We start from the raw sequence: 12,012 nt of genomic DNA, 5'->3' as shown, positions 1-12,012 counted from the left end.
GAATGTGTCATATATTTCAGATGTTGGCTATAAAATCCTAATTTTCAGTTCCAATATTTAAATCTTACCCTCGGCAACTTCTTACTTCCATGTGGAAGCTTTGTACTTAGCTTGAGATTTTTAACATAGACTATTCATCAGAGGCCGACTTTTATAGGAAAGTGGCATGCAAGGGACTGTCACTCCCAATATACATTTTTAAGATGGAATGGTCTATTTTGTCCAGATTTATATGTTGACTCCCAGTAGACACTGGGAAACTAAAGTAATTTATCTCTCAACTTTCTGGAGGATGTTTTAAATTTCAGTAAAGCAGCAGTATTATATTAGCATGGACCATTTGGGTAAATTTGTTTCAAGGAGATAATAAATAACTAAACTACTTGGTCAAAAATCAGAAACAAAACAATTTGCTCTTGTCATCTGGTGGTGCTTAAATTGTGAAAAATTGCTCTCTAAAGGTTTAACTAATCTGTGAATCTAGTTTGAGGCTGTTGCTGAGTTTATCCTATCATACTACACATAATGCACTGAAATCCACTGAAAGCCTCAGTGCTTGAGTGTGAAATACCCTCCAAGATGATGTTGTTTAATAATTTGCATAAAAACATTTAGGGAGAAGGATAATACAGAAACAAGATGACTCAATTCTCTAATCTGTGCCTATGACAATTAGTTTATATGCCATAGTTTTAAAGTTTTAAATGATAGTGGTATAACTATATACTTCCTGGAGGAGGGACTGAGGGAATTTTGAGTGGTAGGATAGGTAAATGGTTCAGAAAGAAACACACACACACACACACACACACACACTGGTAAACAGACATGCTTGAATTGATCAACAGAGGAGGAATGTCTCAACTATCTGAAATCTTAACTCTCACCTGTTTTGAAACCTGGGAAAGTTTTGGTTTTATGTGTTCATGCCGTCCAAGGATAATAAGAGATATTCTTCAGTTCTAGCAGGTCAGAGCGACTGGCTCAGCTGCCTTAACTTCTGGCCCCGTGTGAGTTGGGAGGGTGAGAACTTGCTTTTTATGAAGGTCAGGGTGTAGACAGTCATCATCTTTGTTTCTCCAACACTTAGCAGAGTAAGGTTGCCCAAGTATTGTTGAATTAGTGAGTTGTGGCTCCCTCTGTTGGTTGTGAGACCCGAAAATCTCCCTGTACAAAGTCTAAGTGGGATGCAGGCAGGGGACAGGGTAAAGGGAGAAGGAATTTAGATGATACTTTTGAGTTTTCTCCTTTAATTTCACCCCCTCAGGCCATTTAACTGTTTTTGTACAATTTTCTCTCCTAATTTCCTTTTAGCACAGAGTTAATTTTAAGCAAACTTCCTCCCTATAAAAACATTGGAACACAGAAGTTGGGCTGATTCAGTGTGAGTTGTCTTTTATGACTGAGAATTGTCCTTTATCCCAATCCTGTTAAGATTGGTTCTGGATATATTTTGGTAGCTAAGTGATTTGAGTCATTTGATTTCAGACTGATTTAGTTTAACATAGCTGCACACATCTTATACATTTTTATATAGCAGAGCTAATATATATTTTTACATAGTGGAGATAACTATAAATGAATGCAATGGGAAAGAGAATTATGACTTCACCAAATTGTGATTTTTCTCAATCATACTTTTAAATTATTTCTGAGCCAAATAATTCTGAAACTATTTAAACACAAGCCACAGGGAAGCAAATCATTGCAATTTTCTGTAAGAAAGTATGATGAACTAAGACTGGAAACATTTTTATAAGGCTATATAAATTAAATGCTCTATGAATGTTTGCCATTTATTTTAGTGTCATACTGCCATATATGTGGACTGAGTTGACAGATTACATGCACAGTTACCGTTTTCCCAAATCCTGATGCTCTGCATAGATTTATCCTTACTAAAATTGATTAATTGAGCTTTTCTGTTAGGTTAAATAAGGGAATAATGAAATGTGCATGCCATCAATGCAAAGTTTGGAGTTTGAGAAAGGAAAATATATTGATAGAAAATGGGGGAAAAAATGCTTCTAAGCCAAAAGCAATGTCTCATTTATTGGTGAAGAAGAAATTGTGTTATAAGGCAGTGGATGTAATCAGTTGCACGTTCCAGTAAGATCTGTGTTTTCTTATTACAACTTGACAACCTATGAACATATACTCCATTGAGGTCTTTTATAGTTTTGTTGTTCTATCAAAAGTTACACTTTTGTTTTTCTTTGCATTTATATTTTGACCTTGGAAGAAATAAACATTGTATAAAGAGTTTTTAAAAGTAGAAATAGAGGCCGGTCTGGTGGCATAGTGGTTAAGTTTGATGCACTCTGCTTTGGCAGCCCAGGTTCATGGGTTCAGATCCCAGGTGCAGACCTACACATGGCTCATCAAGCCGTGCTGTGGTGGCGACCTGCATACAAAATAGGGGAAGATTGGCAAAGATGTTAGTTCAGGGCTAATCTTCCTTACAAAAAAAAAAAAAAAAGGAGAAATACAAAGTACCTAGTTACGAGGATTATGGATGTTTGACATGCATTATTATTTTATGACTAATGTACTTTTTTTCAGTTTACTTTAAAAAAAAAAAGCAGTTTTTGGAATTCTGTGTCTTCCAAATTCCAGAAAGCCTTGTGCAAATGCATAAAATTTTAAAAAACTTTGCAGTACACATTTTCAATAAGTTTTAAGAGCAATATAGGATATCTAAAAGAAGAGGTAATAAAGTTTTGTACAAAATATAGTACAGTAGCAAAAGGAAAAACTTTTAGAAATTCTCAAACTTAGATTTTCTTCATTTTTATTTTTATTTTAATTTCAAGCACAATTTATATTAATAGAATCAAAATACTTAGTTTGAGTTAAAGCTAGCATTTCTTTATCATACTTTAGCCTTTTTTGAAACTGTATATGATACTCGTAATCATAGGTTTAACAAACAAATACTCTTTATTCATTATATGTGACCATGTGTCACACATAAAAAAAAAGTTAACTAATTAATTTAGTCCATTAGCTCTAGTACCATGGGCAAAGTGTAATCCTAGACATGTAAGTTATTTTATGTGATTTGTCTATATTCATCTTCTTATCTAAAGGATAGGGATAGATATGTTTAACATATTTTGTGTCTCTCTTGGCACAGCAATATGTGCATATAGGTCTTTAGAGAATGTTGAAAATGACGATGCTGAACCACTTGAAATTTAATGCAGTTTCAACTTGTTTTCTACACATTTCAATTCTGTAAATATAAGCAAGTAGTTGGCAGAAATAAAGTCCAAAACGAAGATAAACTTATTCAGTGTTTTAACTTTTGATGGAATCTACATTCTAAATTGAATATTGTCTCCTAAGTATAAATTAAAGAATTGCAATAGGGATCAATAAACTAGTAATTAGATTTAGGTCTTAGGTGGATTCAGAAGATTCTCTTGCTTTGTGTATGTGATGAGTTCTGATTTTGTATTGTAACTTTGTTACAAAACTTGTGCTATAAGAATTATTTCAGGAATTAGAACTTTTATGCATGTTAAAATTCTTTAGCTACTTAATAATTCTTTCACTAAATGGTATTTTTTAAAGTTCTGTTGACTCTAAATGAAATAAATTCAATATTCAATATTTTGAATCAATTCAAATTTTATTCAATATTATGAATCATAGGTTCTGTTACTTATCTATGTAGGTTTTGGTTTGTTTGGTCTTCAGAGGGACCTATTTTTATAGATCTTCAGTCTCATGGTATGTTTTTCAAATCAAAAAAGGGAGGCGGATTCTGTGGCAAATAGTTTGGGAAACAAAACAAGATCTATTTTCCTCTTGGAGATTTATAATGTATATTCATACACTGAGGCTCCGTGAAGCCGAAAAGAGACAATTTTAACTTTATTGTTTATTCTAAAGTAGTATGACCGTAGAATGTTTTGAAGAAATAGTGATTTTTTTTTTTGAACACACTTCAAGAAGCACTAATATGTTGAATTTTTTCCCGAGTAATTTTCAAAAATTTTTGTGTATTGTGTTTTCTTTCAGTAAAATTTTAGAGTATCCATGTTTTAGATGTTAAAGAGGCACAGAAAAATGGATTTTTACATATTGCTCTAGTTAATACTGAAGACATATGGAAGATGGGCTATATCTTCAATCAGTTCGGGAGGAGGAGAAAGGAAAAGGAAATCAGTATAAGTGGATTATTTTAACATTGTATGGAACAGGTCTCGAAGACATGAAGAATAGGAATTTTAAATTACTTGGCAATCATTTTATTCCTTCTTTCCATTTTCCCTCTATAACACAATTTATGTCCATAATTTATATTTATGGCATATTTCAACAACCTTGGTGACTAGCAGAAATGTCCATATACATTTATTCTTGAGGAGCCAGTGCTCATTCATCACTTTAGTAGAATATGAGCATAATAGTGTGTTAGATAATCTGATATTTTTTACTGTCTAAATTCATGGTTACTCTTGATCCCTTGTCTGAATCGCATGAAGAAATTTCTGCCAATATTGCACAGAAACACTTTTCTTCAAGAATAATTTCAACACTCGATATATATTTTTTTAAAGTCATAGTTTCAGCAAAATATTAACAAGCTGCTTATCTTACATTTTTCTTGAATTATCCTGTTTATAATTTTATGATTTAGCTATATATATATGTCTATGTGTTGGTGTGTGTGTACGTGCATGTTTGGGTATGTGTGTGTGTATGTATATAACTTATTTGCGTTAGGAATACTTGATTCTTTCCTGACAAATGGTTCTCAGACCTATACTGTGATCTTTTTTCTCAATGCAAGATGTATTTTTCAGTATCACTGATAAAGTGTTTTAATATGTTCTTAGAAAATCTTTGTGGATCTTTGTGGAATATATTGTGAAAGGAATATCATGAGGGGTTTATTTTTTAAAATATGCAAAAAACTTATTCAGTGCTTGCTCCAGTGTATTTTTATGTTTTTACTCAAATCAATAAAGCACTCTTCTTTTCTTTTTTTATAGAGCAATGAAGTTGTCTACTACAATGCAAAGGATGATCTTGATGTGAGTATTAAAAGTTTTATATTAAATTCCAAGATAAAGTTAATTATGCTAGAATGATTGGCTTTACAAAACAAGCTGACCTAGCAGGTTTACTTTTTCGGAAAATGTTCAATAGCATAAGCAGAAGACTAGCTAGACCCAACAAAGTAGTGATGAATTTTGGCGCTTATGTGATTTTTAACAACTTATTATTGGCATCTTCCTAAGTAGAAATGCCACGTATTTCTCTGGATCTGAACTCCCACTGCACCCTGTCCAGACCTCAGTCCAATGCACTGACTTAAACAATCTGTACTCCATTAGCAATGTTGAAGACAGCAATCGGATCTTACCCATCTCTGTAACCTGGCTTCTGTCACCAGGGTTACTAGGCAGGCCTACTCTGGCCTGAACTGCACACACCAGGAGGAACCACTTATTTCAACTACAATGTAAATCACATCCTGGAAGCTATGCAACAAGTGGCCCTGCCTGCCCAATCTTTGAAGCATAGAAAGGCTCAATATGCCTTTATAAATGACTTTACAAATCACTGACTCTAATGTACATATACAAATGATTTTAGAACATGGATTATTTTAGCTCGAATCAGTTACTTCTAACATCACCACATTTGGACAGACATTAGGGAGACATTTTAATTACTTAGTTATGGTAGCAACATTTACAAAATTGTAAAATACAATTTTATACTTAAATTCTCTTAAATTCTCATGTATTTGACTTTTTTCATCAGAAAATAATACCTATATACACATTTATTTATCTAAAAATATTTGTTGAGGGCCTCCTATGTTTTCAGTATTCTTCTAAGAGCTAGGGATATATCAGTGAACAAATCAAACAAATATAATTATTATTTGTTATTTCACATTTTTTTCTCTGAATCAACAAATATATTCCTATCCTGTGATATAGAGTTTTCTTCCAGCTATTTAACAAGAAAGTGAAAAAATATATAAAAACAAGTGTAGCTTGTCTTCAGAAAAAAAAAACCAATAGTTTGCTTAAAATGCCACACCTTCCCAAATTATACCACCATCACTACTACTTGTGAATACTACTTGTGAATAGTTTATTGAGCACTAACTTTGCCTGCACACTACTAACCACTTTACTCAAATTATTTTAATTCCTACAATAAAACTATGAAGGAAATAGATTTAATTTTCTCCATTTCATAGTTGAAGAACTAGGATTGGTTTAAAAAGTGTTTCACTAGTGCTAATTATCCTCTTATGGTAAGTAGCTGTGTCGTTTTAATGATGTAGGAGGCTTATTAAGGACAAACCGACAGCTAACACAAAATGTTTTAGTAGGTTATTGATTGGTATCAGAATGAATATCATTTTTGGAGAGACATTGTTTAGTTTCACCATTAGGATTAGTATTTGATATTTAAAAATTATGTGGTCATTTAAAAATATATGCAGAGGGCCGGCCCCGTGGCTTAGCGGTTAAGTGCGCGCTCCGCTACCGGCGGCCCGGGTTCGGATCCCAGGCGCGCACCAACGCACCGCTTGTCCGGCCATGCTGAGGCCGCGTCCCACATACAGCAACTAGAAGGATGTGCACCTATGACGTACGGATATCTACTGGGGCTTTGGGGGAGAAAAAAAAAAGGAGGAGGATTGGCAATAGATGTTAGCTCAGAGCTGGTCTTCCTCAGCAAAAAGAGGAGGATTGGCACAGATGTTAGCTCAGGGCTGATCTTCCTCACATACACACACACACACACTATATATATATATGCAGAGTTTTCATCAACTTTCCTGGTTTCAACTGTTATTAAACATTTAGTTTGTGAAACTATGAAAAAGATTTTATAATAAACAAAGTGAATGGATTAACATGCTGTGATCCAATCCTCCAATCGAATGTTGCCTAAAGATAATGATACCAATACTGCAAATACATATTTTTTTCTCTAAACTAAAGTTACATTTTTAATGTCAAGTAAAACAGTTTCATTTGCTTAAGTCAAGCTTGCTTATTAATTTTAGAAAGTTATTTTTTATTTTGCATAGAAATAGCCAGTTTGTTCAAGATTTTAACAATCATATGCACAAATGTAGATATGACTGTTCAGTAAGTACCATCCTACATTCAATCACTATGCTGCAAAGTTAGCATGCGTGTTCATTATAAGTGGAAAAGTGCACACGGGTTACATACTTGTAATGCTTGAGTTGTACTCAATGTTTACATTTACATAATTTGCCTACACAGATGTTTATTCATATATTCAAATAAAACTGTGTAAGAGAGAAAAGAATTAATATAAGTCAATCTATTGAACTTGCCCTGTTTTTTTGCCTTCTCCCATCCAAAAAAGCCTATAATATTACTGTGGGTTATAAATATGCCTATAAAAAGGATGTATTCTTTTTTTTAGGCCATGAGACTAGCTCTAGCAAATTAAGTCAAAACCCTATAAAGGGCAAAATATCAACTTCTAAATTAAAAAATTAAAAATCATGCTCAGCGTTTGTAGAAATTATTTCCATTTCTTTATATATAAACAATAACAGTGCCAGAATAATTTGCCAAGAATACTGCATAGTAGAAAGAGTGCTAAAAGAGGAATCAGAGGCTTTGATTCGTATCCTAGTCCAGCCCTAAAATTGTAATCACTCATATGGCATTAAAACCTATTAAAATTAAAACTGTTTTTCCCTCATCTAAGACATGCTATAGTTGACTAGGTGATCCATATATTTCATTCCAGTTCTGAATATTCTTGGAATCCTGCTAATATAGTCAAGCTTTGAATTGAACTATTTCATGTAAAATTTTTGAGAATTTGTAAAGAACTGTAAGATAATTCATTTTATGCTTCACTATAACTTTTTATTGGGGAAATTCAGAGTACTTTAGCTATGATAATACTGTTGCTCTTGTAAGCCCTTAGGCATTGAATAAAAATGAACCACATTTAATAATTAGTATATTGGTTTGGCTGTTATAGAGAGACCTAACATAAAAGTGGCTAAAACAAGACAAAAGTTTATTCCACTCTCATGTAACATTGTTGGGACAAGGCCTAATAGGGCAACTCTCTATCATCTTCCATGGTCTTTCTCACATTGTCTGCTCTCCTCAATGTAGCTTTTCCATGTTGTGGTCCAAGATTGATACTCCAATATGCACAATGATTTTTGTATTCTAGAAAACAGGAAGGAGGCAAGTGACAATAGAGGACATGACCTTTGCTGTTAAGGGCATGTTCTGGAGGTTGCACACCTCACTTCTATCTGTACCCTTTGTCCACAATTTAGTGACTAGCCTTGCCTAGTTGCAAGAAGAAGTGGAATATAATTCCCCCCACCCCCCACAAAAAACATGCACCCAAATAAAGTATAGAATCCTATTACTAAAGAGAGAATGGAGAAAATACTAATTGCAAGATAATTAGCAGTTTCTGTACATATTTTCAATTTGCTCTTCTTGACATATTAAAGTTAGTTCCAAAACTCTACTCATTTATCTGAGTGACTTCTATCATTTAAATGTAGTCAGATTCTTCAACTTGGAACTGAGGAAAAAATTCTCTTTTAAATGATTATCAAATTATGTGCTGTACTGAGTATTTTTTAGTCTCCCCTAAATGCATGTGTTTTGATCACTATGATCAACTTATTTTCTGCAATGGAAATATTTAGTATCTTACAAGGAAAGAAAGTTAAGAAACGTAAGTAAATATTGTACTTTGATAGTCTATGTTAGGATTTTCAGTGATTACAGATTTTTTTGAAGATGGTTGCTCATCTGATGAAGTTAGACTTCAGTGGATGGTGAAATTTACTCACCCTCACGAAAAGTTTTGCAATAATGTATATATAGGTGGATTTAATTGGCTGCTATACTTGCAACTTTATACATGTAGTGCTTGATATTTATATATCAAATGTTCACAAATCATAATGCCATCTCATTGTTTTGATTTGAATTGGCATGTCATCACTGTTCTTTGTTGTGACTGTATCCCAGTTTAGGTTTGTATTTTTATTGCTCAAATTCCACAAAGCCATATCCATTATTAAAAATTGATGATTGGAGATTGTATAATGTGTTTATCATCTCATATATCAACATCTAATATCTAATGAACAAAGAAACTAATTAGAATACTAAATATTGAAACAATATTATCAATTAATAAATTTGTCCTCGTATGTTTGAATGGTGATGTAAATATCTGAGAGCTAAATAAATTTTCTCTTTTAAATGTTATGCCTCCTGGAGAAGACTAAAAGATTGTAAATTCTGAGCCTATGGTGATCATTTTTAACATTTTCTCCAGTTATGCATTAGCAGGAGAGGATTTGTTTTTCTATGCCTATGCCTAGTGGTATAGTGGTCATTTTCTCTATTTCCCATCTCTCTTACATCAATCATTTCCTTTCCATTTCCATGACAATTAGCTGATTTTAGACATTATTCTCAAATATTTATTTAAGAGCTATTGAAATGGTCTTGTATTTTGTGCTTCTAAATTTTCTATATACCTTTAATAATATTATACATTGTTAATATATAAATATTCCCAAACATTATATTCATAATTTTTTTTCATTGTCAAGATCTTCATATCAGTTATTATTGCCTCTGTTTGGTATTTAAGACCCTGAAGAAACTTTGCTAGTTCTTTCCTAAGCTGACATGAATTTTGTAATGGAATGGCAGTTCCTTCTTCTTAGAGGGGCAGCCAATCTTTATAAACTATTCACTTGTGTCCTTCCCTAGAGTCTAAGAAGTTTCTGGAGGGCAGCTCTGGTGTACTCACAGCAGCTGACATAGCTCTTACAGGAACTAGCACATTGTAATCACTCAATAAGATTTTTTCCAAGTAAGTCAATGAATCTGAGTTAAAATAGAAGCTTGATTTTACACAAATATGAAATGACTGAAGAACATGTGAGTCATAATTATATATCCTCCATTTCTGTTCTCTATACTTTGTCTCGTTTTTTAAGAGGCCCTTTCACCACCACCCCAGATTTCAGCCAGGACCTGTGTGAGTCTCTGTAACCTGGAGGATTGGAATCAAAATACCCACCCCGAAGAAAACACTGGCCCTTAGCAAATGTCTACTGTTGACCAGAAACCATACCAAATGTTCTATATCATTCTCTGCCCTCAAGTTACAAATATGACAGCAGCAAGGAAAAAGTGGCTTGGGAAAAAATCTGTTCCATCTAACTGTTTCCCATTCCTGAGATTATATAATCCTAAATTACATGGGTATTTCTTCATTTAAAACTAATAAAATAGAAATTAGTCAGTGGAGGAATCCATGAAAAATTCAGTAACAGTACAGTAGAAATAATGTAGTGTTAAGACAGAGAGGAAACTTTTCCTTTGAGATAATGTTACTTCAGGTACTTCAGGAAAAAGAAAAACAACCTTAAAGGTATGCTTAATGCCTCCAAAGAAAGTACCAGTGATCTATGACAAACTGACTGAAATAAAATCATCAGAACTAAAACCGCTAAAACAAAATTCCATTGGAAGAACTAACAAATTTGACAATGCAAATTATTCATCAGTGATGCACGGAGGAAATGGAGAATAATCCCAGAATGTCACAAAGGTAAAAAATAATTTAAAAAAAATTATGGGAGAAAAGATAACAAATATGGAAGACAAAATGCAAAGATGTAAACTGTAAACACTTTGTGTTCCCAAAGATCAAGTCTCAAAGTATATGGATTAGAGATAATAATCAAAGGTTTAATGGAAGAAAGCATTCAGATCTACAAAGAAATGTGTATATAATTGTACATTTGAAAGACCTACAGTGTTTGTTTCAGGCAAAGATTTTTGAAAGTCAAGAACATTTACAGCAAAAACTTACTCAAGGATATCCAGGAGGAGATTTCTACTAGGCAGCTAAATATTTAGTTTGGTCTAGAATAGTTTTATGTTTAGCTTTTTTTGTTTGTTTGTTTTTCTGAGGAAGATTAGCCCTGAGCTAACATCCATGCCCATTGTCCTCCATTTTGTATGTGGGATGCAGCCGTAGCATGGTTTGATGAATGATGCATTGGTCTGTGCCCAGGATTTGAACCTACAAACCCCAGGCTGCTGAAGCAGAGCACGTGAACTTAACCACTACACCACCGGGCCAGCCCCGCTATGTTTAGCTTTTGAGTGACTTTGAAAACAAGGGTCTGAAATTTCCCCAGGAAGTGGGAAGCTGCGTATATAGCAAGGCCAGATTCAACTACACATACATTTTGGTGTGCTGATACAAAGTGAGTTTGAATGCCTTTGGATGTGGAACATTCTCCAGTTTGCCATAATTCCACTATTCCCTGTTGACTCACTCTCGACCTGCTTCGTACATCTACACACCATAATAAAATAAAATAAAAATGCCTTAAGATAGTACAGGATAGAATCCTCAGCACGCCAACATTTAAGGGAAGGTGAGGGCAGGAGTACGGAGTGTGGAATATGAGAGGCTGGAAATGAAGGGGTAGCTTTCATAATAGAAGTAAATCATACGAAGGCAGCCATAAATTTAGTACATGTTGGATTCAGGATTAAATTTGGAATCTCCTGATTCCTATTATTCTTTTGTGTTTATTTTGCTGGTCTATCACCAAGTTAAGATTTGAATATAAAGAATGATATATTCAAGTGTTATCTATTGATTTTGTTCATTATAATGATGATATATGGCCTCACTTAAGGGTAAAATGAGCATTTAAAAGTGATCAATTATTCCTTTGGAGTGTAACCTTTCTATTAGCCATATCTGAATTCGTCAGTTTGTGGGGAGCTATCAAGTTATAAGCTTTTCAAGGGCTTTGATATATGACAATTCCTCGGGGCATTTTATAACATCTATGCTACTCTACTTAGATCAATGCTATTTATATTCACCTTGTGGGTATAAGAATAAATACTTAGTGGCAGCCAGATTTAGTTTAAGCAGTGGTTGAAATAAGGGATAGAATTA

At 33.5% G+C, this 12,012-nt stretch overlaps 1 protein-coding gene across 7 annotated transcripts in view; it reads left to right on the top strand.

Annotated features, from left to right (window-relative positions):
• The window catches only part of CACNA2D1 (calcium voltage-gated channel auxiliary subunit alpha2delta 1), a 504,665-nt gene that overhangs the window by 290,984 nt on the left and 201,669 nt on the right, over window positions 1-12,012 (top strand). For all 7 annotated transcript variants that reach the window (XM_058524544.1, XM_058524526.1, XM_058524535.1 and 4 more), the window contains one exon: window positions 5,004-5,045. In XM_058524544.1, the coding sequence (XP_058380527.1) occupies window positions 5,004-5,045 (42 nt within the window). The remainder of the gene's footprint in view (window positions 1-5,003; window positions 5,046-12,012) is intronic.

The sequence above is a fragment of the Diceros bicornis genome, chromosome 3 (assembly GCF_020826845.1).
Source record: "Diceros bicornis minor isolate mBicDic1 chromosome 3, mDicBic1.mat.cur, whole genome shotgun sequence".
Taxonomy (NCBI): domain Eukaryota; kingdom Metazoa; phylum Chordata; class Mammalia; order Perissodactyla; family Rhinocerotidae; genus Diceros; species Diceros bicornis.
Note: the sequence above shows the minus strand (reverse complement) of the source record. Positions and strands in the feature narration are given on the sequence as shown.